The sequence below is a fragment of the Erinaceus europaeus genome, chromosome 1 (genome assembly GCF_950295315.1).
Source record: "Erinaceus europaeus chromosome 1, mEriEur2.1, whole genome shotgun sequence".
NCBI lineage: Eukaryota > Metazoa > Chordata > Mammalia > Eulipotyphla > Erinaceidae > Erinaceus > Erinaceus europaeus.
In genome coordinates, this window is record NC_080162.1 from 20,708,809 (window position 1) to 20,736,188 (window position 27,380).

Sequence of the window (27,380 nt, forward strand, 5' to 3'; positions counted from 1 at the left end):
TCACTTAGATAGTGTGCTGCTTTGCTGTGTGTGCAGTGCAGTCTCAAGCCTAACCCCCACCGCATTAAAGGAAAGTGTGGAGCTGTGGTCTCTTACTTTCTCTACTACTACTTCTCTCTCTCTCTCTCTCTCTCTCTCTCTCTCTCTCTCTCACACACACACACACACACACATACACACACATTTTTTTCATGAGAAAGAAACCAGCACAGTGATTGGCTGTGGCATTGTGCTATGCCAAGAATTGAACCTAGGCCTTGCAATTATTCTGCACTAGCACTGCACTGTCTTTTTGGCTCAAACATCTTTGCTATGGCATATAAATGCTCTCATTTTAAGTGTACAATTCAATGATTATAGATTTACAGAGTTTTATAACCATGACCACAAGCTATTATTAGAACATTTCCATCAGCGAATCATTTCCATCAGATTCTAACAGATTGCACTCATCACTCTTGTTTGAGGAGTTTTCTTGTAGTTTTTTTTCCTTTGGCATTTGAATAAGAGTATGTGGCCTTCCTGTGTGAGAGCTGTTAAAGATAAGGATGCAGCTTATGCCAGGAATGATTTGTAGCCTGTTGTGTTAGTCTGAGTGTCAAATAGAAAGAAAGCTAAGTTAACTTAGAGAGAAGCTTTTAAAAATTACTGTGGGGGAGTTGGGCAGTAGCGCAACGGGTTAAGCGCAGGTGGTGCAAAGCGAAAGGACCAGTGTAAGGATCCTGGTTCGAGCCCCCTGGCTCCCCACCTGCAGGGGAGTCACTTCACAAGCAGTGAAGCAGGTCCTTATGTTGGTCCTTGCGCTTGAGCCTCCAGCTCCCCAGCTGCAGGGGAGTAGTTTCACAGGCAGTGAAGCAGGTCTGCAAGTGTCTATCTTTCTCTCCCCCTCTGTCTTCCCCTCCTCTCTCCATTTCTCTCTGTCCTATCCAACAACGAACGACATCAACAACAACAATAATAACGACAACAAGGCTACAACAACAAAGGCAACAAAAGGGGGGGAAATGGCCTCCAGGAGCAGTGGATTCATGGTGCAGGCACTGAGCCCCAGCAATAATCCTGGAGTAAAAAAAAAAAAAGTGTTTTGTCAGCTTTCATACAAACTCACCAGGGGCTTCCTCACAACCGACTCCACCCAAAATAGCAAAGCAACAACACCCTGAGAAGCGTAGACTTGGTATGTCAGCTCTTCTCATGACTCCCCTGGTTCGCCAGAGCTTTCTCCCTCAGAGAGAAACAGTGCCCATAAGGGATCAAAAGCACTTTGTGGCACATCTTCTCTCTGTATCGCCCAGCCGGGAACCATTGTGTCTGCATATTTCCTCTGGTCCCTGTTCAGGCACCGGCACTAATGCGTGTTACATGGAAGATATGAGCAACATTGACCTGGTGGAAGGTGACGAGGGCAGGATGTGCATCAACACCGAGTGGGGCGCCTTTGGGGACGACGGGGCCCTGGAAGACATCCGCACCGAGTTTGACCGGGAATTGGACCTCGGCTCTCTTAATCCTGGAAAGCAACTGTGAGTCCTTTCAAGTTATAATGGGGGTGGGGATTGGCACCAGGTTGATACTGTCACTCGGTGTGTGTGTGTGTAGAAAGTATACAAAATGTTTTATACCTGGGAGACTTCGTTGTAGTATTTGCTTAACCAGAGAAGTTTATGACACGAAACTTATGTTTCAGTTTCACTGACTAGATGAGAAAATTCAAAGCCAAAGAAACTGAGTAATTTATTATTACTTTTTTTAACCAGAGCACTGCTCTCAGCTCTGGCTTATGGTGGTATAGGGGACTGACTCTAGGACCTTGGAGCCTCAGGCATGAGAGTCTCTTTGCATAATCATTATACTATCTACCCCCAGCCCTGAGTAATTTTCTTTAGGCTATCACTAATTCTGATCCATATTTCTGGAGCTCCTATGTGAGAGACAGAGGAGATAAAGTTGTGAACTGGATGACTCCAGTCCTGTCTTTTTTTTTTCTGCCGCCAGGGTCATCGATGGACTCAGTGCTGGAGCGATGACTCCACCACTTCCAACTGCGATTTTTTCTTTTTCTTTTTTTTGTATTTAATTAGATAGTGCAGAACGAAACTGAAAGGGGAAGAGGAGTTTGAGAGGGAGAGGGAGAGGAAGACACTAGCAGACCTGCTTCACCACTCCTGAAGCTTCCCCTTGCAGGTAGGGACATAGGGCCTGAACCCTGTGGGCCATTGCCTGGCCTTTTGGTTCCTGTCCCCTTAGGACATTTAAACTACGGGCTCAAGAATAAGCCAGAGCAACTGGAGGAAGCAGGACCAGTCCAGTACCTCAGCCATGTCTGCACCGCTCCCTCACCAACCTGTGTGCTTGGAGCGCTAGTCACACAGCACGTGGTGTGGTGCCACTTCACCTCACAGACTCATGCTGCTCTCACCCTACGCTCGCCGGCAGTGAGACTCTTTAGGTCTACGTAGGGTCTGCCTCAGCTCTTCATCTACATAAAGCACTTCATAAGTCAGGCTGTATGTGTGATGGTGTTTCCTCTCTATCCACGATTGCAACTCAGTGTTTGTTGAATGAAAACAGCAAATTTAACAAAGAAGTTAAATAATAAGAATAATAATTATAGATTAAACAGAAGAGTTGTGAAAATAGTACAAAATTCCTCCATGTAGATTTCCTGACTAGTAGGGAAAACAATCCTTTCTTTCTTTCTTTCTTTCTTTCTTTCTTTCTTTCTTTCTTTCTTTCTTTCTTTCTTTCTTTCTTTCTTTCTTTCCTCCAGGGTTATCACTGGGGCTTGATGTCCACACTACGAATCACTGCTCCTGGTGGCCACTGTTTTTCTATTCATTGTTGTTATTGTTGTTGCTGTTGGACAGGACAGAGAGAAACTGAGAGGGGAGGGGAAGACAGAGACGGGGAGAAAAAGACAGACACCTGCAGACCTGCTTCACCGTGAAGTGGGGGCCCAGGGGTTCTAGTCCTTGCGCTTCGCACTATGTGTGCTTAACCCATTGCACTACTGCCCGGCCCCCACATGTCCATCTTCTAAGAAGTTCTCTCTTTTAGAGCCAGGCAGTAGTGCAGCAGCTTAAGCGAACATGGCATGGAAGCACAAGGACTGGCATAAGTATCCCAGCTCGAGCCACCGGCCCCCACCTGCAGGGAGGGTCGCCTCACAAGTAGTGAAGCAAGTCTGCAGGTGTTTATCTCTCTCCCCCCCATCTGCCCCATCTCTCTTGATTTCTCTCTGTCCTATCCAACAACAGCAGCAATGACAATAACAATAATAACAACAAAGGCAACAAAAATGGGAAAAAAATGGCCTTCAAGAGCAGTGTATTCATAGTACAGGAAATGAGCTCCAGCAATTACCCTCGAGGGAAAAAAAAAGTTCTCTCTTACAATCTGTTTTATCTTCCAGGATATATTTCTAAACTTTTGAGACTTGTTATGTCTTTTTTTCTTGCTTGATCAGGTCATATTAGGTGTTTCACACAATAGGATGTTTGCTTATAAATGTTCATTATAGAATTACAACAATAATCTACTACGCAAAAGAAATAAGATGCCTGGGCTAGGGAGATAGTACAATGGTGATGCAAAAATTTTCATGCTTGAGGCTCCAAGGTCCCAGGTTCAATCCCCAGCACCGATAGAAACCAGAGTTGAGCTGTGCTGTTGGGAAAAAAAGAAAGGAGGAAATAAAGGAAGAAAGAAGGAAAAGGAAGAAGGAAAAGAAATAGGAGGCCTATATTGATGTGAAATTGCATTTAATTCAGATTTTTTTTGTCATTACTAGATTGACTTCTTTTTGACGATATATGTGTGTGTGTGTATGTATTCTTTTTTTTTTTTTATCATTTTGGAGGGGTTATAGTGGTTACACGACAGTTGACATGGACTAGCATTTTCACATAGAAAGTGAGAGACAGAGAAAAAGAGAGAGAGGTCAACACACTACAGCACCAAACTTCCTCTAAGAGGTGGAGGGCTGAGTCAGAATGCGAACTGGGGTGAGGCAAAGCAGGCGCACCATCCAGGTCTGCTCTGGCCTCATGCTTGATTTTAAAGAAACCCCTTCAAGAGATGAGAAGAGAAAACACAAGTAGAACCTGAACTGGAGTTGGCGTATTGCACCAAAGTAAAAGACTCTGGAGTGGGTGGGAGGGGGAGAATACAGATGACAAGAAGGAAGACAGGGGACCTAGTGGGGGTTGTGTTGTTATACGAGAAACTGGGGAATGTTATGCATGTACAAACTACTGTATTTACTGTCGACTGGAAAACATTAATTCCCCAATAAAGAAATTAAAAAAAAGAGAGAGAGAGAGAAAGCCCTTCAAGTTGGCGTCTGCTTCTTTCGCCATGTTCCCATTACTGTTTAGGGGCTACCTTATTTTCTGGCACAATAAGATGCTCATCTTACACTTTCACAGACCCAACCCTGGAATTGACCATTTTTCTTTTCTTTTTTTTTTTTTTTTTAAAATAATTTATTTCTTTATTGGGGAATTAATGTTTTACATTCAACAGTAAATACAATAGTTTGTACATGCATAACATTCCCCAGATTCCCATTTAACAATACAACCCCCACTATGTCATTCATCATCTTTCATGGACCTGTATTCTCCCCACCCACCCACCCCCTCCCCAGAGTCTTTTACTTTGGTGCAATACGCCAACTCCATATCAGGTTGGACTTGTGTTTTCTTTTCTAATCTTGTTTTTCAACTTCGGCCTGAGAGTGAGGTCATTCCATATTCATCCTTCTGTTTCTGACTTATTTCACTCAACATGATTTTTTCAAGGTCCATCCAAGATCAGCTGAAAACGGTGAAGTCACCATTTTTTACAACTGAGTAGTATTCCATTGTGTATATATACCACAACTTGCTCAGCCACTCATCTGTTGTTGGACACCTGGGTTGCTTCCAGGTTTTGGCTATTACAAATTGTGCTGCCAAGAACATATGTGTACACAGATCTTTTTGGATGGATGTGTTGGGTTCCTTAGGATATATCCCCTGGAGGGGAATTGCAGGGTCATAGGGTAGGTCCATTTCTAGCCTTCTGAGAGTTCTCCAGGCTGTTCTCCACAGAGGCTGGACCAATTTACATTCCCACCAGCAGTGCAGGAGGGTTCCTTTGACCCCACACCCTCTCCAGCATTTGCTGCTGTTACCTTTTCTGATGTGTGACATTCTCACAGGAGTGAAGTGATATGTCATTGTTGTCTTGATTTGCATTTCTCTGACAGAGACTTGGAGCATTTCTTCATGTGTTTCTCGGCCTTTTGGATCTCTTCTGTGGTGAATATTTTGTCCAAGTCCTCCCCCCATTTTTGGATGGGGTTATTTGTTGTCTTGTTGTTGATTCTGGCAAGCTCTTTATATATGTTGGTTATTAAACTTTTATCTGATGTATGGCATGTAAAGATCTTCTCCCATTCTGTGAGGGGTCTCTTGCTTTGGGTAGTGGTTTCTTTTGCTGTGAAGAAGCTTTTTAATTTGATGTAGTCCCATAGGTTTATACTTGCCTTAGTCTTCCTTGTAATTGGATTCGTTTCATTGAAAATGTCTTTAAAATTTATGCGGAAAAAAGTTCTGCCAATATTTTCCTCTAAGTATCTGATAGTTTCTGGTCTAACATCCAAGTCCTTGATCCACTTGGAATTTACTTTTGTGTTTGGTGAAATACAGTGATTCAGTTTCATTCTTCTGCATGTTTCAACCCATTGTTTCCAACACCATTTGTTGAAGAGACTCTGCTTTCCCCATGTAATAGTCTGGGCCCCTTTGTCAAAGATTAGATGTCCATACGTGTGGGGCCTCATTTCTGGGCTCTCAATTCTATTCCACTGGTCAGTGTGTCTGTTCATGTTCCAGTACCAAGCAGTTTTGATGACAATGGCCCTATAATACAGTTTGAGATCTGGGAGTGTGATGCCTCCGGTTCTGTTCTTTTTTCTCAAGATTGTTTTGGCAATTCTAGGTCTCTTCTGGTTCCAGATAAACATTTGTAGCATTTTTTCTATTCTCCTAAAAAATGTGCTTGGGATCTTGATGGGGATAGCATTAAATTTGTAGATGGCTCTGGATAATATATTCATTTTGATGATGTTAATTCTTCCAACCCATGAACATGGAATATCTTTCCACTTCTTTGTGTCTTTTTCAATTTCTTTGAGTAGTGACTCATAATTTTCAGTATACAAGTCTTTCACTTCTTTGGTTAGGTTTACTCCTAGATATTTTATTGTTTTTGTTGCTATAGAAAAAGGAACTGATTTCTGGATTTCAATTTCTTCTAACTTAGTGTTTGCATAGAGGAATGCCACTGACTTTTGAATGTTAATTTTATAGCCTGACACCTTACTGTATTGCCTGAGGATTTCCAAAAGCTTCTTGCTGGATTCCTTAGGTTTTTCCATGAATACTATGATGTCATCTGCAAATAAGGAGAGTTTGACTTCTTCTCTTCCAATCTGTATGCCTTTAATTCCTTGCTCCTGCCTGATTGCTATGGCAAGAACTTCCAACACTATGTTGAATAGTAATGGTGATAGTAGGCAGCCCTGTCTGGTACCTGATCTGAGGGGAAATGCTTCCAGTTTTTCACCATTGAGTATGATGTTGGCTGTAGGTTTGCTATATATAGACTCCACTATCTTCAGGAATTTTCCATCTATTCCCATTTTCTGTAGTGTTTTGATCATAAAGGGATGTTGTATTTTGTCAAAGGCTTTCTCTGCATCTATTGATATGACCATGTGATTTTTGGTCTTGCTTTTGTTGATGTGGTGGATCACATTGATTGATTTACGTATATTAAACCAACCTTGCATGCCTGGGATAAACCCCACTTGGTCATGATGAACAATCTTTTTGATATACTGCTGTATCCGGTTGGCTAGAATTTTGTTCAATATTTTCGCATCTATGTTCATCAGAGATATTGGTCTGTAGTTTTCTTTTTTGGTTTTGTCCCTATCTGCTTTTGGTATCAGGGTGATGTTGGCTTCATAGAAGCTGGCAGGGAGTATTCCAGTGTCTTCAATCTTCTGGAAGACTTTTAAAAGTAGAGGTATTAGTTCTTTGAAAGTTTTGTAGAATTCATTTGTAAAACCATCTGGTCCAGGACTTTTATTTTTGGGAAGATTTTTGATAACTGTTTCAATTTCATTAGCTGTGATGGGCCTGTTCATGTTATCCACTTCCTCTTTACTTAGTTTTGGAAGTTGGTAGGTATCTAGGAAATCATTCATTTCTTCCAGGTTCTCTAGCTTGGTGGCATATAGTTGTTCATAGAAGCCTCGCATGATATGTTGAATTTCTGCAGTGTCTGTTGTGATATCTCCTCTTTCATTTACTATCCGATTTATTTGGGTCTTCTCCCTTTTTTGTTTTGTGAGTCTGGCTAAAGGCTTGTCAATTTTGTTTACTCTTTCGAAGAACCAACATTTACTTTCATTGATCTTTTGTATGGTTTTCCTATTCTCAATGTTATTTATTTCTGCCCTAACTTTAGTGATTTCTGTCCTTCTGGTTGCTTTAGGATTCCTTTGTTGTTCTTCTTCTAGGTCTTTAAGATGTGTAATCAGTCTGTTTATTTGTGCCTTTTCTTGTTTCCTAATGTGTGCTTGTATAGCTATGAACTTCCCTCTTAGGACTGCTTTAGCTGTGTCCCAAATATTTTGATAGCTTGTGTCTTCATTTTCATTGCACTCTCGAAACATTTTGATTTCTTCCTTGATTTCCTCTTTGACCCAGAAGTTGTTAAGAAGTATACTGTTGAGCTTCCTCATTTTGGGACTGTTACCAATCTTTTGTTGATTGTTAAGTGTTAGTTTCATTCCACTGTGGTCTGAGAAGATGCTTGGGATGATTTCAGTGCTCTTGAATTGGCTGATGCTGTCTTTGTGGCCTAACATATGGTCTATCCTTGAGAATGATCCATGTGGATTTGAGTAAAATGTGTATTCCAGTTTCTTGGGATGAATGACTCTGAAAATGTCCAATAGTTCTAGTTTATCTATCTCTTCATTTAGCTCCCTTATGTCTTTACTGATTTTCTTCCTGGATGATCTGTCAAGTTGAGATAGTGGGGTGTTGAAGTCCCCTACTATGATTGTGTTACTGTTAATATATTGCTGTAGCTCTTTCAGTAGAAGTTTGATGTATTTAGATGGCTTCTCATTGGGTGCATAGATATTAATAATTGTTAAGTCCTCTTGATTGACTGATCCTCTTAGCATTAAGTAGTGTCCATTCCTATCTTTTTTAATCTTATCTATTTTAAAGTCTATCATGTCAGATATGAGAATAGCTGTTCCTGCCCTTTTTTGTGGGCTATTGGCTTGTATGATAGTTTTCCATCCTTTCACTTTAAGTCTGTGTTTGTCTTGTTGAGTTAGGTGAGTTTCCTGTAGACAACATATTGTTGGGTTGTGTTTTCTGATCCATCTTCCTACTCTGTGTCTTTTAATAGGTGAATTAAGGCCACTGACATTTATTGATATCAAAGATTGAAGATATTTTAACACCATTCTTGTAGAGTTTTAGGGTGTTTTGATATATGTCCTATTTGTGGTGGTCTGACTATTTATAGGAGACCTTTCAGAACTTCTTTCAGGGCAGGCTTGGTGATGGTTGCTTCCTTCAACTGTTGCTTGTCTGAGAAGGTTTTGATGCTTTCATCTAGTCTGAATGACAGTCTAGCAGGATATAGTATTCTTGGCTGAAAGCCTTTCTCATTGAGCACTCCATAGATATCTTGCCATTCTCTTCTGGCTTGTAGTGTTTGTATGGAGAAGTCTGCTGCTAATCTTATGGGTTTTCCTTTGTAGGTGACTCTTTGTTTTTCTCCTGCAGCCTTGAGGATCCTTTCTTTATCCTTATTCCTTTCCATTCTAAGTATGACATGTCTTGGTGTCTTTAGGTCTGGGTTAATTCTGTTTGGGACCCTCTGGGCTTCTTGAATCTTTATGTCTTTGGTGTTGTCTAGACTAGAGAAATTTTCAACTATTATGGCCTGGAAAATGCTTTCTTCCATCCTTCTCTTTCTTCCTCTGGTAAGCCAATAATGCATATATTGTTTCTTTTGAAGTCATCCCATAGGACTCTGTTGTTGTTTTCAGCATCTCTTAATCTCTTTTTGAGATCTCTTACTTCTTTTTTAGTTGTCTCTAATTCATCCTCAATCTTGCTAATTCTGTCTTCAGCCTCATAGATTCTATTCTCTCTGCCCTCTACTGCTTTCTGGAGTTCATCTATTTTGTTGCCCTGCTCTGATCTGATCCTGTTTTAGCTTGTTCAGCTAGTTGCTTTCTTAGCTCAGCGATTTCAGCTTTCAGCTCTCTAATAACCATGAGATTATTAGAATTTTCTTCCATATATATATATTTTTTTAGGGTAGGAGGGGTACAACTCCACACAATTCCCACCGCCCAATCTCCATATCCCACCCCCTCCCCCTATAGCTTTCCCATTCTCTATCCCTCTGGGAGCATGGACCCAGGGTCATTGTGGGTTGCAGAAGGTAGAAGGTCTGGCTTCTGTAATTGCTTCCCCGCTGAACATGGGCGTTGACTGGTCGGTCCATACTCCCAGTCTGCCTCTCTCTTTCCCTAGTAGGGTGGGTCTCTGGGGAAGCTGAGCTCCAGGACATATTGGTGGTGTCTTCAATCCAGGGAAGTCTGGCCGGCATCCTGATGACACCTGGAACCTGGTGACTGAAAAGAGAGTTAACATACAAAGCCAAACAAATTGTTGAGCAATCATGGACCCAAAGCTTGGAAAAGTGGAGAGGAAGTATTAGGGAGGTACTCACTGCAAACTCTAGTGTACTTCTGCTTTCTTACTTTGGTGCCATACTCCAAACTCAGTCAATTTCTGCTTTGCGTTTCTACTTCTTTTTTTTTTTATATGCATAACATTCCCCAGATTCCCATTTAACAATACAACCCCCACTATTTCATTCATCATTTTTCATGGACCTGTATTCTCCCCACCCACCCACCCACCCCAGAGTCTTTTACTTTGGTGTAATACTCCAATTCCATTTCAGGTTCGACTTGTGTTTTCTTTTCTAATCTTGTTTTTCAACTTCGGCCTGAGAGTGAGATCATCCCATATTCATCCTTCTGTTTCTGACTTATTTCACTCAACATGATTTTTTCAAGGTCCATCCAAGATGGGCTGAAAACGGTGAAGTCACCATTTTTTACAGCTGAGTAGTATTCCATTGTGTATATAGACCACAACTTGCTCAGCCACTCATCTGTTGTTGGACACCTGGGTTGCTTCCAGGTTTTGGCTATTACAAATTGTGCTGCCAAGAACATATGTGTACACAGATCTTTTTGGATGGATGTGTTGGGTTCCTTAGGATATATCCCCTGGAGGGGAATTGCAGGGTCATAGGGTAGGTCCATTTCAAGCCTTCTGAGAGTTCTCCAGACTGTTCTCCACAGAGGCTGGACCAATTTACATTCCCACCAGCAGTGCAGGAGGGTTCCTTTGACCCCACACCCTCTCCAGCATTTGCTGCTGTTACCTTTTCTGATGTGTGACATTCTCACAGGAGTGAAGTGATATCTCATTGTTGTCTTGATTTGCATTTCTCTGACAATCAGAGACTTGGAGCATTTTTTCATGTGTTTCTCGGCCTTTTGGATCTCTTCTGTGGTGAATATTCTGTCCAAGTCCTCCCCCCATTTTTGGATGGGGTTATTTGTTGTCTTGTTGTTGATTCTGGCAAGCTCTTTATATATGTTGGTTATTAAACTTTTATCTGATGTATGGCATGTAAAGATCTTCTCCCATTCTGTGAGGGGTCTCTTGCTTTGGGTAGTGGTTTCTTTTGCTGTGAAGAATCTTTTTAATTTGATGTATTCCCATAGGTTTATACTTGCCTTAGTCTTCCTTGTAATTGGATTTGTTTCATTGAAAATGTCTTTAACACCACCAATGTGTCCTGGAGCTCAGCTTCCCCAGAGACCCATCCTACTAGGGAAAGAGAGAGGCAGACTGGGAGTATGGACCGACCAGTCAACGCCCATGTTCAGCGAGGAAGCAATTACAGAAGCCAGACCTTCTACCTTCTGCAACCCTCAATGACCCTGGGTCCATGCTCCCAGAGGGATAGAGAATGGGAAAGCTATCGGGGGAGGGGGTGGGATATGGAGATTGGGCGGTGGGAATTGTGTGGAGTTGTACCCGTCCTACCCTATGGTTTTGTTAATTAATCCTTTCTTAAATAAATAAATAAATAAATAAATAAAATTTAAAAATTTAGGGAGTCGGGAGGTAGCACAGCCAGTTAAGCGCACATGGCGCAAAACACAAGGAACGGCATAAGGATACCGGTTCAAGCCCCTGGGTCCCCACCTGCAGGGGAGTCACTTCACAAGAGGTGAAGCAGGTCTGCAGGTGTCTCTCTTTCTCTCCCCCTCTGTCTTCCCCTCCTCTCTCTATTTCTCTCTGTCCTATCCAACAATGATGGTATCAATAACAACAATAATAACTACAGCAATAAAAAAAAATAAAAAAAAAATAAAAAAAAAAGAAAATGTCTTTAAAATGTATGCAGAAAAAAGTTCTGCCAATATTTTCCTCTAAGTATCTGATAGTTTCTGGTCTAACATCCAAGTCCTTGATCCACTTGGAATTTACTTTTGTGTTTGGTGAAATACAGTGATTCAGTTTCATTCTTCTGCATGTTTCAACCCATTGTTTCCAACACCATTTGTTGAAGAGACTCTGCTTTCCCCATGTAATAGTCTGGGCCCCTTTGTCAAAGATTAGATATCCATACGTGTGGGGCCTCATTCCTGGGCTCTCAATTCTATTCCACTGGTCAGTGTGTCTGTTCATGTTCCAGTACCAAGCAGTTTTGATGACAATGGCCCTATAATACAGTTTGAGATCTGGGAGTGTGATGCCTCCGGTTCTGTTCTTTTTTCTCAAGATTGTTTTGGCAATTCTAGGTCTCTTCTGGTTCCAGATAAACATTTGTAGCATTTTTTCTATTCTCCTAAAAAATGTGCTTGGGATCTTGATGGGGATAGCATTAAATTTGTAGATGGCTCTGGGTAATATATTCATTTTGATGATGTTAATTCTTCCAACCCATGAACATGGAATATCTTTCCACTTCTTTGTGTCTTTTTCAATTTCTTTGAGTAGTGACTCATAATTTTCAGTATACAAGTCTTTCACTTCTTTGGTTAGGTTTACTCCTAGATATTTTATTGTTTTTGTTGCTATAGAAAAAGGAACTGATTTCTGGATTTCAATTTCTTCTAACTTGGTGTTTGCATAGAGGAATGCCACTGACTTTTGAATGTTAATTTTATAGCCTGACACATTACTGTATTGCCTGATGATTTCCAAAAGCTTCTTGCTGGATTCCTTAGGTTTTTCCATGTATACTATCATGTCATCTGCAAATAAGCAGAGTTTGACTTCTTCTCTTCCAATCTGTATGCCTTTAATTCCTTGCTCCTGCCTGATTGCTATGGCAAGAACTTCCAACACTATGTTGAATAGTAATGGTGATAGTAGGCAGCCCTGTCTAGTACCTGATCTGAGGGGAAATGCTTCCAGTTTTTCACCATTGAGTATGATGTTGGCTGTAGGTTTGCTATATATAGACTCCACTATCTTCAGGAATTTTCCATCTATTCCTATTTTTTGTAGTGTTTATATCATAAAGGGATGTTGTATTTTGTCAAAGGCTTTCTCTGCATCTATTGATATGACCATGTGGTTTTTGGTCTTGCTTTTGTTGATGTGGTGGATCACATTGATTGATTTACATATATTAAACCAACCTGCATGCCTGGGATAAACCCCACTTGGTCATGATGAACAATTTTTTTGATATACTGCTGTATCCAGTTGGCTAGAATTTTGTTCAATATTTTCGCATCTATGTTCATCAGAGATATTGGTCTGTAATTTTCTTTTTTGGTTGTGTCCCTGTCTGCTTTTGGTATCAGGGTGATGTTGGCTTCATAGAAGCTGGCAGGGGGATCAACTAGGAATACCAAAGGAGACCACCCGAACCGAAACAAGACAGGACTAGAATGACCACAGAAACCCAGTAAATCACCCGTGAGTACAAACACGCGTGGCTGGTGACAGAGAGGAGAGAGGGGCCTAAGGAGAGATTAAGTGACTGCTAACAGTTCGACAGTTTGTCAGTGGAGACACCTCCTCCAGTCTGCTCCACCAACAAGGGGACAGCTGAAGGGAGGAAAGGACTCCCCAGAGACTCACCAAGTACAACTCTGAGTCTCCATTGCTACTACCCTCAGAATCTGGAGCAGCAACAGGGAGGGACACCAGGGCACAGAGATCTAACCGGGAAACTCAGGAGAAGACCTATACCTCGGTGGCATAGCTGAAGGGCTGTGAAAGTCTCTTTGCATAACCACTGGATTATCTCTGCCACACCCTGCTTTATCTCTTGGTCAGGAGTCATTGATTAAGCCAAGAAGCCTATTGATAGTTTAAAAGCCCTCAGGCTACCATAGCCTACAGGGGAAAAAAAAAAAAGGCTTTTACACCACTGAACTCCAACTCAGGGATTGAAAAACCTCTTAACTTATATAAAATGGTTAAAACAACAAGAAAAAATAATGGAGACTCGAACCAGGACAAGAGTCCAGCTAAAAGTCCTCCAGAGGGCAAAGCACAAAACAACGAGTTCAACATCCAAACATTAGCTAAGGAAATAATAACAGGAGTGAGTAAAGAATTTGAAAAAATTGTAATCAGAACTGCAGGAACAACAAATGAGAATATGGAAGAAAATTCTAATTATCTCATGGTTATTAGAGAGCTGAAAGCTGAAATTGCTGAGCTAAGAAGGCAACTAGCTGAACAAGCTAAAACAGTATCAGAGCAGGGCAACAAAATAGATGAACTCCAGAAAGCAGTAGAGGACAGAGAATAGAATCAATGAGGCTGAAGACAGAATTAGCAAGATTGAGGATGAATTAGAGACAACTAAAGAAGAAGTAAGAGATCTCAAAAAGAGATTAAGAGATGCTGAAAACAACAACAGAGTCCTATGGGATGACTTCAAAAGAAACAATATATGCATTATTGGCTTACCAGAGGAAGAAAGAGAAGGGGAGGAAGAAAGCGTTCTCCAGGCCATAATAGCTGAAAATTTCTCTAGTCTAGACAACACCAAAGACATAAAGATTCAAGAAGCCCAGAGGGTCCCAAACAGAATTAACCCAGACCTAAAGACACCAAGACATGTCATACTTAGATTGGAAAGGAATAAGGATAAAGAAAGGATCCTCAAGGCTGCAAGAGAAAAACAAAGAGTCACCTACAAAGGAAAACCCATAAGATTAGCAGCAGACTTCTCCATACAAACACTACAGGCCAGAAGAGAATGGCAAGATATTTATCGAGTGCTCAATGAGAAAGGCTTTCAGCCAAGAATACTATATCCTGCTAGACTGTCATTCAGACTAGATGGAAGCATCAAAACCTTCTCAGACAAGCAACAGTTGAAGGAAGCAACCATCACCAAGCCTGCCTTGAAAGAAGTTCTGAAAGGTTTCCTATAAACAACCAGACCACCACAAATAGAACATATATCAAAACACTCTAAAACTCTACAAGAATGGCGTTAAAATATCTTCAATCTTTGATATCAATAAATGTGAATGGCCTAAATTCACCTATTAAAAGACACAGAGTAGGAAGATGGATCAGAAAACACAACCCAACAATATGTTGTCTACAGGAAACTCACCTAACGCAACAAGACAAACACAGACTTAAAGTGAAAGGATGGAAAACTATCATTCAAGCCAATGGCCCACAAAAAAGGGCAGGAACAGCTATTCTCATATCTGACATGATAGACTTTAAAATACATAAGATTAAAAAAGATAGGAATGGACACTACTTAATGCTCAGAGGATCAATCAAGAGGACTTAACAATTATTAATATCTATGCACCCAATGAGAAGCCATCTAAATACATCAAACTTCTACTGAAAGAGCTACAGCAATATATTAACAGTAACACAATCATAGTAGGGGACTTCAACACCCCACTATCTCAACTTGACAGATCATCCAGGAAGAAAATCAGTAAAGACATAAGGGAGCTAAATGAAGAGATAGATAACCTAGAACTATTGGACATTTTCAGAGTCATTCAGAGCAAGTTGTGGTATATATACACAATGGAATACTACTCAGCTGTAAAAAATGGTGACTTCACCGTTTTCAGCCCATCTTGGATGGACCTTGAAAAAATCATGTTGAGTGAAATAAGTCAGAAACAGAAGGATGAATATGGGATGATCTCACTCTCAGGCCGAAGTTGAAAAACAAGATTAGAAAAGAAAACACAAGTCGAACCTGAAATGGAATTGGAGTATTACACCAAAGTAAAAGACTCTGGGGTGGGTGGGTGGGTGGGGAGAATACAGGTCCATGAAAAATGATGAATGAAATAGTGGGGGTTTTATTGCTAAATGGGAATCTGGGGAATGTTATGCATATAAAAAAAAAAAAGAAGTAGAAACGCAAAGCAGAAATTGACTGAGTTTGGAGTATGGCACCAAAGTAAGAAAGCAGAAGTATACTAGAGTTTGCAGTGAGTACCTCCCTAATACTTCCTCTCCACTTTTCCAAGCTTTGGGTCCATGATTGCTCAACAATTTGTTTGGCTTTGTATGTTAACTCTCTTTTCAGTCACCAGGTTCCAGGTGTCATCAGGATGCCGGCCAGACTTCCCTGGATTGAAGACACCACCAATGTGTCCTGGAGCTCAGCTTCCCCAGAGACCCATCCTACTAGGGAAAGAGAGAGGCAGACTGGGAGTATGGACCGACCAGTCAACGCCCATGTTCAGCGAGGAAGCAATTACAGAAGCCAGACCTTCTACCTTCTGCAACCCTCAATGACACTGGGTCCATGCTCCCAGAGGGATAGAGAATGGGAAAGCTATTGGGGGAGGGGGTGGGATATGGAGATTGGGCGGTGGGAATTGTGTGGAGTTGTACCCCTCCTACCCTATGGTTTTGTTAATTAATCCTTTCTTAAATAAAAAAAAAAAAAAAGAAGCTGGCAGGGAGTATTCCAGTGTCTTCAATCTTCTGGAAGACTTTTAAAAGTAGAGGTATTAGTTCTTCTTTGAAAGTTTTGTAGAATTCATTTGTAAAACCATCTGGTCCAGGACTTTTATTTTTGGGAAGATTTTTGATAACTGTTTCAATTTCATTAGCTGTGATGGGCCTGTTCATGTTATCCACTTCTTCTTTACTTAGTTTTGGAGAATTTTCTTCCATATTCTCATTTGTTGTTCCTGCATTTCTGATTACAATTTTTTCAAATTCTTTACTCACTCCTGTTATTATTTCCTTAGCTAATGTTTGGATGTTGAACTCGTTGTTTTGTGCTTCACCCTCTGGAGGACTTTTAGCTGGACTCCTGTCCTGGTTCGAGTCTCCAATATTTTTTCTTGTTGTTTTAACCATTTTATATATTATGTTATGAGTTCCCTTTATCAGTACTTTTCAAATTATTGATTACTATTGCCTGGATTGACTTGTGTCTAAGTAATTTAATTAAAGGGTTTACCGTGGTGGAAGTTAACAGTTTTTTCAATCCCTGAGTTGGAGCTCAGTGGTGTAAAAACCTCTTTTTTTTTCTTCCCTGTAGGCTATGGGAGCCTGAGGGCTTTTAAACTATCAATAGGCTTCTTAGCTTAATCACTGACTCCTGACCAAGAGATAAAGCAGGGTGTGGCAGAGATAATCCAGTGGTTATGCAAAGAGACTTTCACAGCCCCTCAGCTATGCCACCGAGGTATAGGTCTTCTGAGTTTCCCGGTTAGATCTCTGTACCCTGGTGTCCCTCCCTGTTGCTGCTCCAGATTCTGAGGGTAGTAGCAATGGAGACTCAGAGTTGCACTTGGTGAGTCTCTGGGGAGTCCTTTCCTCCCTTCAGCTGTCCCCTTGTTGGTGGAGCAGACTGGAGGTGGTGTCTCCACTGATAAACTGTTGAACTGTTAGCAGTCACTTAATCTCTCCTTAGGCCCCTCTCTCCTCTCTGTCATCAGCCACGTGTGTTTGTACTCACAGGTGATTTACTGGGTTCCTGTGGTCATTCTAGTCCTGTCTTGTTTTGGTCCTGGGTGGTCTCCTTTGGTATTCCTAGTTGATCTGGGAGAGGAGAGGAGAGGAGAGGAGAGGAGAGGAGAGGAGAGGAGAGGAGAGGAGACGAGACGAGACGAGACGAGATGAGAGGAGAGGAGAGAAAGCGATCTCGGAATCAACCATTTTTCTAAAAAGAGCTGGTGAAGAAATATTTCCCCCCCTTTTGTTGCCCTTGTTGTTTTATCATTGTTGTGGTTTATTATTGTTGTTGTTATTGATGTCATTGTTGTTGGATAGGACAGAGAGAAATGGAGAGAGGAGGGGAAGACAGAGAGGGGGAGAGACACAGATGGACACCTGCAGACCTGCTTCACCACTTGTGAATCGACTTCCTTGCAGTTGGGGAGCCGGGGGCTTGAACTGGGTTCCTTACACTGGTCCTTGTGCTTCGCACCATGTGTGCTTAACCCACTGCGCCCGACCCCCATGAAGAAATATTTTAAGTAACTCATGAAAACCTCTTGAACCCTGGAACTATATGCCTCCAGATTTCTGCCTGGGACACACCTGTTCCCATGTGCTCATTTCACTGGTGAGGATCCAAAAACAGTGGCACCTGATCTTTGCCCAGTTTGGGGGCTTTAATTATCCTCACCATCTACATTTCACTTTACATCAGTTCCTTTTCTCCAAATTTGGAGTTGCTATGCCATAGTTGGGTGATCTTGGGAATGTAGCTGAGGTTTCTGAAGTTGAAGTTCTTTGTGTCTGTCCTGAGAATGGCACCCACATGACCAGCAGTGATTGGATGCAGACTCTTGCAGTCAGGTGGGCACAGCAGCTCGCTTCGATCGGGTATCTACTTTGTCTAGCACATGACTAGGTTCAGACCTGGGCCTTACCTCTCTGGAGAAAGTTTTTTTTTTTTTTTTGCCTCCCGGGTTATTGCTGGGGCTCAGTACCTGCATCATGAATCCACTGCTCCTGGAAGCCATTCTCCAGTCCCCCTCCCCCTGCCTTTGTTGCCCTTGTTGTTCTAGCCTTGTTGTGGTTATTATTGTTGTTGTTGATGTCGTTGGTTGTTGGAGAGGACAGAGAGAAATGGAGAGAGGAGGGGAAGACAGAGGGGGAGAGAAAGATAGACACCTGAAGACCTGCTTCACTGCCTGTGAAGTGACTCCCCTGCAGGTGGGGAGCCGGGGGCTCAAACTGGGATCCTTACGCTGGTCCTTGCACTTTGCGCCACCTGCGCTTAACTTGCTGCACTACCACCCAACCCCCTGGAGAAAGTTTTGATGCTGTGGGATCTCGGTCTCTCTCTCCCTCCCTCCCTGAAAAAGTTGGCCCAAAGCAGTGAAGTCCTAGTAAACACACACACACACACACACACACACACACACACACACACACACACACACACACACGGAAAGATTTTGGAAATCTAGTGTTTTGTGAGCAGGAAGGAATCTTAACTCTTCTCTAGTTTAGTCACCTCTTTCCTGTGTGTGGGGAGAATGCTGCGCAGAGCAGGTGTGGACGCCCAAGGGCACATCATACCGAGGATAGGAAGCATGGATGTCTCCTAACCCATCAGGCAGCCCTTCCACTGCAAATGTTCCTAACTGTGCACTGTGGCTCATGGGCTTTGGGAAAAGGATGCTGCATAACCAGAGTCATTCTTTATAATGATCTACTGACCAAACTGTAGGTTTGAGAAGATGATCAGTGGCTTGTACATGGGCGAACTCGTCCGGCTCATCCTGCTGAAGATGGCCAAGGCTGGCCTCCTATTTGGCGGCAAGAAATCGTCTGCTCTCCACACCAAGGGCAAGATTGAAACACGACATGTGGCTTCCATGGAGAAGTAAGTTAACTGGGTCTTTCCTACCTTGGCCCTCTGGAATGGGCAGGCCATGGCTTGCTCATGGCTGTGCTATAGCAGAAGGACTCAGGTCTTTTTTCTTCACCACTGGACATATTTCAGTGGGGCTAGCAGTTCCTGGCATGGCTCAGACTAGATGTTCTTGTTGGTTTTATCAGTCAGGGATTCAGCTGTGGGTCTGTCCCTTCTTCATGTTTGTTTGTTGCTTTCTTCCTTCCTAAAGGAGTGACATGACTTTTTTTTTAGGGATTATAGTCCCCTTTGTGAATATGATTCAAGCTCTGTATAATACCCCAAATACTTATTTGTATACACTTTTGCATACAGTATAATTCTTGGACTTATTAAGTCCATGCATGGCATTCAAATGAAGAATTGATGATGTAGCAAAACTTCTTAAAAACATTGTATTTGCAGGAACAACTATTTGCAATATGGGTTTTTTAAAATATTTATTTTATTTATTTATTCCCTTTTGTTGCCCTTGTTGTTTTACTGTTGTAGTTATTATTGTTGTTGTCGTTGTTGGATAGGACAGAGAGAAATGGAGAGAGGGAGGGGAAGACAGAGGAGGAGAGAAAGATAGACACCTGCAGACCTGCTTCACCGCCTGTGAAGCGACTCCCCTGCAGGTGGGGAGCCGGGGTTCGAACCGGGATCCTTATGCTGGTCCTTGTGCTTTGCGCCACCTGTGCTTAGCCCGCTGTGCTACCGCCCGACTCCCACAATATGGGTTTTCATAATGATTAAACCAGTTATACTTCTGTTATTAGCAGCTGAGAGCACATGTTCATATAGCAATGTAAACATATATTAGTGAGTATTTGGTAAATTCCAGGAGGATTTTACCATTAGTTTAATATTGTATGATACAATTAAGTTACAATTACATCTATAATTTTGGATAACATTCAGTGGTTAACAATAAAGTGAAAAAAATTCAAAAAACTTTTAAATTTATTTTTATACTTATTTTCCCTTTTGTTGCCTTTGTTTTTTATTGTTGTTGTAGTTATTGTTGTTGTTATTGATGTCATCATTGTTAGATAGGACAGAGAGAAAATAGAGAGAGGAGGGGAAGACAGAGGGGGAGAGAGAAAGATAGACACCTGCAGACCTGCTTCACTGCCTGTGAAGTGACTCCCCTGCAGGTGGAGAGCCGGGGGCTCAAACTGGGATTTTTACGCTGGTCCTTGAGCTTCGCGCCTCATGTGCTTAGCTTGCTGCCGCTACCGCCCGACTCCCTCTATTTATTTTAATGAGAGAGCTACAGAGAGAAAGACATAGAGACAGAGAGAAAAGAGAGAGAAAGATTCAGAGAGAGACCAGAGCACTGCTCAGTTCTGGCTTATGGTGGTACTGGGCATAGAACCTGGCAAAACCCTTTCCTATATGATGGATTGGGAACTGTCTTTTAGTAATTTGAGGCCTTCCAGGAAGCTCCACAGTGGGGAGCTCTCTGGTGAAGGCAGCTGGCGCCTGTCAACTGAGGCTCATGCTTCTCAGGCTTAGTACCCCTGGCATTGTCCTCAGCTTTGTAATCATGGCAGCAGACTAGCACCTGCCCCCGAGAACCTGAGTTTTCAGAGTTACTTGGCAAGGACTGTTTCAGTGAAAGATACTGCGGTGCTTAATCTGTAATCTAAACATCTGAATTCAAATTCTGGTCCTGGAATTAACTAGCTGTCTGACTGTGGATGCATTACTTAGCTTCTTGATGCCTCACCTCTCTCTGCTATGCAACAGAGATAATACTTCCCCTAGGATTGTTGGGAAGATTGACTTTATACATGTTAAATCCTTGGACAAACACCTGATACAGAGTGAGCGTTCAGTAAATGAATGGCAGCTGCTAAATCACTGTTGGAATTGTTGTCATGTAACCATGTGCCAACCTACTTCTTCTTCTAGCGTTTGCCCTTCTTCCATAGCCAGTCAACAGCGTCATGTTGAAAGCTGTCAGGAGCTGCTTGTTGCTGGCTTTGAAAGTGACTGGGATCCATGTGGATTCAGTCTGCTCGGAAGGATCGTCAGTTTCCCCAATGCATGGGTACTCATGGGATGCACCACGAGAAGGTCGATCCAATGCATCCCAATGCCAACCTACTAATTTTCACAATCCCAAGAGATGGGGAGACTGACTTTCAAAGGGGGTCCTCCAGGAGATGGAGAAGTGTGGTTCTCTCATTCATGTCCCCTGACCAGGTATAAAGAAGGCCTTGCCAATACTCGGGAGATCCTGACAGACCTGGGCCTGGAGCCTTCGGAGGCTGACTGCATTGCCGTCCAGCATGTCTGCACCATCGTCTCTTTCCGCTCGGCCAATCTCTGTGCAGCAGCCCTGGCGGCTATACTGACACGCCTCCAGGAGAACAAGAAGCTCGAGCGGCTTCGGACCACAGTGGGCATGGACGGCACCGTCTACAAGATACACCCTCAGTGAGTGCTGCCTGCCCACCGCACTCCCAGCAATAGTCTTCCCTGGCGCGGAATCCCAGTGTTCTCTCTAGACTTGCCTGGGCAGCTGCAGCCAGCTGTCTCCTGCTGGTTCTGAGATTACATGGGAAAGGCTGGGTTTAGAGACTGCCACTTGTTTTACTAGCTGGGTTGCTTGGGGGGGGTATTTATTTATTTATTTATTTATTTATTTATTTTAAGTAGCTCATTTGGTTAGTACACCTCTTTTGCCATACATTTTAATTCAGTTTCAAGCCTCCTTCCCCCACTACTGTGGAGAAGGCTTTGGTGTTACGCTCCTGGAAGCTAGTTTTTCCCTTTTGTTGCCCTTATTGTTTATCGTTGTTGTTGTTATTATTATTGCTGTCATTGTTGTTGGATAGGACAGAGAGAAATCAAGAGAGGACGGGAGGACAGAGAAGGGAGAGAAAGACACCTGCAGACATGCCTCACTGCTTGTGAAGCAACTCCCCCTGCTGCTTCAGGTGGGGAGCCGGGGGCTCGAACTGGAGATCCTTATGCGGGTCTCTGTGCTTCGCTCCATGTGTGCTTAACCCACTGTGCTACCGTCCAGCCCCTGGGGGGGGCTATTTTTAATCTTTTTAAAAAAATATTTATCTTTTCTTTTTACCAGAGCACTGCTCAGTCCTGGGTTATGGTGATACAGGCGATTGAACCTGGGAGTTTGGAGCCTCTGGCATGAGAGTCTCTTTGCAGAACCATTATGCAATTCACCCCTTTCCTTTGGGGATATATATATATATATATATATATATATATATATATATATATAATTTCTACAAAGACTGATGAATTTTTATTGTTGTTTTACTTTCTTTTTTTAATTTTTTAATTTTTTTATTTATAAAAGGGAAACATTGACAAAGACATAGGATAAGAGGGGTACAACTCCACACAGTTCCCACCACCAGAACTCTGTATCCCATCCCCTCCCTTGATAGCTTTCCTATTCTTTAACCCTCTGGGAGCATGGACCCAAGGTCATTGTTGGATGCAGAAGGTGGAAGGTCTGGCTTCTGTAATTGCTTCCCTGCTGAACTTGGGCATTGACAGGTTGATCCATACTCCCAGCCTGCCTCTCTCTTTCCCTAGTAGGGTGGGGTTCTGGGGAATCGTAGCTCCAGGACACATTGGTGAGGTTGTCTGTCCAGGGGAAGTCTAGTCGGCATCATGCTAGCATCTGGAACCTGGTGGCTGAAAAGAGAGTTAACATACAAAGCCAAACAAATTGTTGACCAATCATGAACTTAAAGGCTGGAATAGTGCAGATGAAGAGTTGGTGGGTACTCCATTTTGTAGACAGCTATTAGGCATATTTTAGTTATATTCCAAAGGGCCTGTAGCAATACTAGTGTTTTGTTTGTTTGTTTTGCCTGAGCCTGAAATCTGATATGCTGGTGGATCCTAATTATTGTCTGGGGAGGTGATGTCATGCCTGGCAGAAGGACCAGAAAGCTGGGTCAGGGAAGAGAGTAGCTCCCAAATATGGGAAAGGGGTATAAATAATGTTGGCTGTAAACCCCATCGATTTGATGTGATCTGGAGCCCATATTCAGCTTAGGAGCCTATGTGACCTCTGCATCCCTGTAGATCTGAGCTCACATTCTGTGGTCATGAGTAGGAACATTCTAAGCTGACCCAATATCGACCCATCTTCCTCAGGTGTAGCATAGAGTATGTTGTCCATTCTCCCTTCAGAGGATGGAACATTCTCTACAATTGTTGATCCATGTTGAGGGCAAGGTCCTATGGGGGCCCACAAAGGGGTCTATTGTGTTGTTCCTGGTAGAGATGACTGGTAACAATGGAGAGAGGGATTTATTTGAGGTCTAGGCCCATCATGTCTGTTTGGGAATCTCAGGACTCCCCGAATAGGGCCCCTGGGGGATATTTTTAAAGAATATTCTGCTGAAGTCAATTTCCTGACTAGCAAGGCCATTTCTCTGTTCTTCTATCTATCTAGCTATTTATCGTCTGTAGTCAGTTGACCAACCCTTTTGTCAAGATTGATAAGTGGAGGAGGACCTAGCTGGGGGGTTAGAGTGTTATATGGAAAACTGAGAAATATTATGCATGTATCAACTACTGTATTTTCTTTTTTTTTGTATTTATTCATTTATTTATTCCCTTTTGTTATCCTTGTTGTTTTACTGTTGTAGTTATTATTGTTGTTGAATAGGACAGAGAGAAATGGAGAGAGGAAGGGAAGACAGAGGGGGGAGTGAAAGACAGACACCTGCGGACCTGCTTCACCGCTTGCGGAGCGACTCCCCTGCAGGTGGGGAGGCGGGTGCTGGAACCGGGATCCTTAAGCCGGTCCTTGTGCTTTGTGCCCACTTAACCCACTGTGCTACTGCCCAACTCCCACAACTACTGTATTTTCAACTGTAAACTATTAATCCCCCCCAATAAAGAAAAAAAAAGATTGATAAGTAAGATATCTTCAGCTATAGATGAGGAAAAATAAATAAACTTCACATGAAGGATCCTGATAGGAAAATATGAAATGAGAATTTCCCAGAAGAGGGGAAGTGAATCCTCTCTCCTTAATAAAGATAATAATAAATTTTTTTTTACTATCTTTATTAGATAGATACAGCCAAAGATTGAGAGGGGGAGAGACAGTGACACACCTGCAGCACTGCTTCACCACAAATCGCTAAGATTTCCCTCTGCAGGAAGGGACCTGGGTCCTTGAGCATTGTAACTTGTGCAGTCAGCTAGGTGTGCCACCACCCAGACCCCCAAAAGAGATAAAAGAAACCCTCTCCTTTGGGATGATATATGTTCAGCTAATACATTACAGGCAATCAAACCCTACTGGTTGGAATGTCGGTGATAAAATAAGCCACTTACTTGAGCCTTTTGGGGGTTCCTTCTGCATCCTCAGCTATTCTCATTCACGTCTCCCCAATATTTCCTCTACCCCATCCAGCAACTAAAGAGGGGCAGCCTGGCCCAGAAGGCTTTTACCCCGTGGCTATTCCTATGTCTGCTCCTGCTGGCCTGGCACCCAGATCTTGTGATCATTACATATTTTGCCATCATCCCTGCTTTCAGATATCCAAAGCGGTTGCACAAGGTGGTGAGGAGATTGGTCCCGAACTGTGATGTCCGTTTTCTCCTGTCGGAGAGTGGCAGCACCAAGGGGGCTGCCATGGTGACAGCGGTTGCCTGCCGCCTGCAGGCCCAGCGGAAGCAAATTGATAGGGTGCTAGCTTTGTTCCAGCTGACCCAAGAGCAACTAGTGGGTATTCAGGACAAGATGCGGGCTGAGTTTGAATATGGACTGAAGAGGGACACCCACCCACTGGCTACAGTCAAGATGCTGCCCACGTATGTCTATGGGATGCCAGATGGCACAGGTAGGTTGGTCACCATCCTTTTCCTTGCCTAAGTTTCCATCAAAATTCCTTAAACCCAATCCGACTCTTCTGGTCTTGGTGTCTTCAATCCATGTCTGTAATGAACTGAAGCGTGGGTAGTCGGCAGGAGGTCAGCGCTAATGAGTCCATTGAAGTCAAGCAGTTTGCAACGGGAAGACATGTAAGTCTTTGTAGTTGACAAGAACGCACCCATACTGTTGGCAAACAGAAGGGCCAGATACTACGTTTGGGAGCTTCCACTTGGACTCCTATCGTCACATTTGTCTTCCTGTCTGTCTCTCTTCTGGGGATCGAGTGTCGACCTCCCCACTCTCTATCAATTTCTGCTTCTGACTTTTCTGATCCTTGCTCTTTCTCCTGGTCTTCTGTACTCTAAAAGGGAATGGAGAGGAATCACTACACAGTGGAATTAGTTATTTTTATTATATTTTTAATTGCCACCAGAATTATCACTGGGACTTGGTTCCTGCATAAGGAAGCCACTGCTCCTGGCAGCTCCTGTTTTTGGTTTGTTTGTTTGCTTTAGATAGAGACAGAGATAAATGGAGAAAGAGAAGAGAGAGAGATCTTCAGCACTGCTTCACCACTTGTAAAGTTTCCTTCATCCCTCATGCCGGTGGAGACCAGAGACTTGAACCCTGGTCTTTGCACGTGGTGGGGTGTGCACTCTACCAGGTGCCCCCACCTCTGCACCCCCCTGGTGCTGGTTCTTTAGACAAGTTACTTCACTTCTCTGAATCTCATGATCTTCACCTGGTCTTTGTAATGCACTTTACATCTTCCAGGTTTCTTTTGAACCATAAGTTTCATTTCATCCTTACAACCACTTTGTGTGCTACATATATGATGTGTGTTTTGTGGATGCCAAACTGAGAATCACAGAGATTAGGCGACATACTCAAAGTTGCAGAGCAGTACACTGCGATGGTGGAGAACAAAGATCTTTTCCAGAACTAATAACTTTTGAGTTTACTCAAGAAAAAGAAAACTGAGAGAAGTGAAAGACAATACTTTAATTATTTCTCCATCTAGTTTATCCTTCTACCTTCATTTCTGAAAGCTTCCCAGCTTCCCACCTGCAGGGGGCATGCTTCATGAGTAGGGAAGCAGGTCTGCAGGTGTCTTTCTCCCTCTTTATCTCCCCCTCCTCTCTCAATTTTTCTCTATCCTAATACTAATAATTAAAAAAAATGGAAAAAATGGCTTCCAGGAGCAGCACATTTGCATTGCCGACACTGAGCTCCAGCGGTAACTCTGGAGGGGGGAAAAGTTTCATTAAGTGCCCACTACATATGGGGCTCTGTTTGTGACTTGGTGATATTGTAGTGAGGAAAACACAGGCCTTAGACTTGTGAAACTCTAAGTCTATGGGGCAGACACACAGTAAACAACTGCCATGTGAATCCTTCTAATGACAGGTGCTATCACGAAAAACAGAGCAGGTGGAGGGGTTAGAGAACTGACTGAGAGTGATGCCTAGCAAAGTCAAGGCAATGTAAAATGACCTGTATGACTAGAACAGACTATATGAGGCTAGAAGTAAGGTGACAGTTTATATAGAATATATGGACACGATATAACATCGCCCAAATGACTGCCATTACATGTGGATGGTTCTGGATAGTAATGAGGGCTGGACCTGATGTAGTTTCTTATTCATCAGGTGGAGTGGAAGAACTTGGGGAAGAAGACAGTGGGAGTGGGATGAATCCTTTCATGACTGTGATAGGCATTTCCTCTGGGCCATACATACACGGTGCATTGGGTGAAAGAGCTTAGCAGGGTAGCCTGGCCCAAACTGACTCTAACACCAGAACCCAAACAGCACTTAGGAATTTCAGTGAGAACTCAGGTCAGAATAGTCAGTCAACCAGAGAGTTCATGAGGATAAAGAGAGAGATTTCTTAAGATTTTGTCTAATTTTACTACTGAGGCTCCATGACATAATCCTGTTCTTATTTCCCACTTTTTAATTTTTGTCAAAATAGCTATAACCCCAAGGGTTTCCATGAGCATAGATATCACACGCAGTCTTTATCGGACACCCTGCATCTCTAACACGGCCTGGAATGCTTTGAATCAGGGAAGTTAGAAAACCAGAAATGCCCTCAGAGTCCTGTCTCCTTGGTGAATGTATACAGACTCTCTCTCTCTAAATTTCTTTTTAAATTTTAATGTATTTATTATTGGGTAGAGGCAGAGAGAATTGAGAGGGGAGGAGGAGATAGAAAGAGAGAGAGACAGAGAGACACCTGCAGCCCTGCTTCACCACTTGTGACGCTTTCCCCCTGTATGTGGGAACTTGAACCTGAATCCTTATGCTCTCTAGTGTGTGTACTTAACTAGGTGTACCACTGCCAGGCCCTGGTAGACAGACTCTCTTGCTGTGCGTGGACTCTCTTACTCAAGAAAAAAACATTTCTCAGAAACTCTGGGGTCTTTGTCTCGAGGGCAGCTCTCTGATGTTGGTTTAGGTGGTGTCTGAACCTTTATCATAGGCCT

General features: G+C 42.7%; 1 protein-coding gene across 1 annotated transcript in view; it reads left to right on the forward strand.

Annotated features, from left to right (window-relative positions):
• Positions 1-27,380, forward strand: part of HKDC1 (hexokinase domain containing 1) — a 72,463-nt gene that overhangs the window by 29,907 nt on the left and 15,176 nt on the right. The window contains exons 7-10 of the mRNA XM_060196816.1: positions 1,340-1,523; positions 18,841-18,996; positions 21,220-21,453; positions 24,553-24,857. Of these exons, the coding sequence (XP_060052799.1) occupies positions 1,340-1,523; positions 18,841-18,996; positions 21,220-21,453; positions 24,553-24,857 (879 nt within the window). The remainder of the gene's footprint in view (positions 1-1,339; positions 1,524-18,840; positions 18,997-21,219; positions 21,454-24,552; positions 24,858-27,380) is intronic.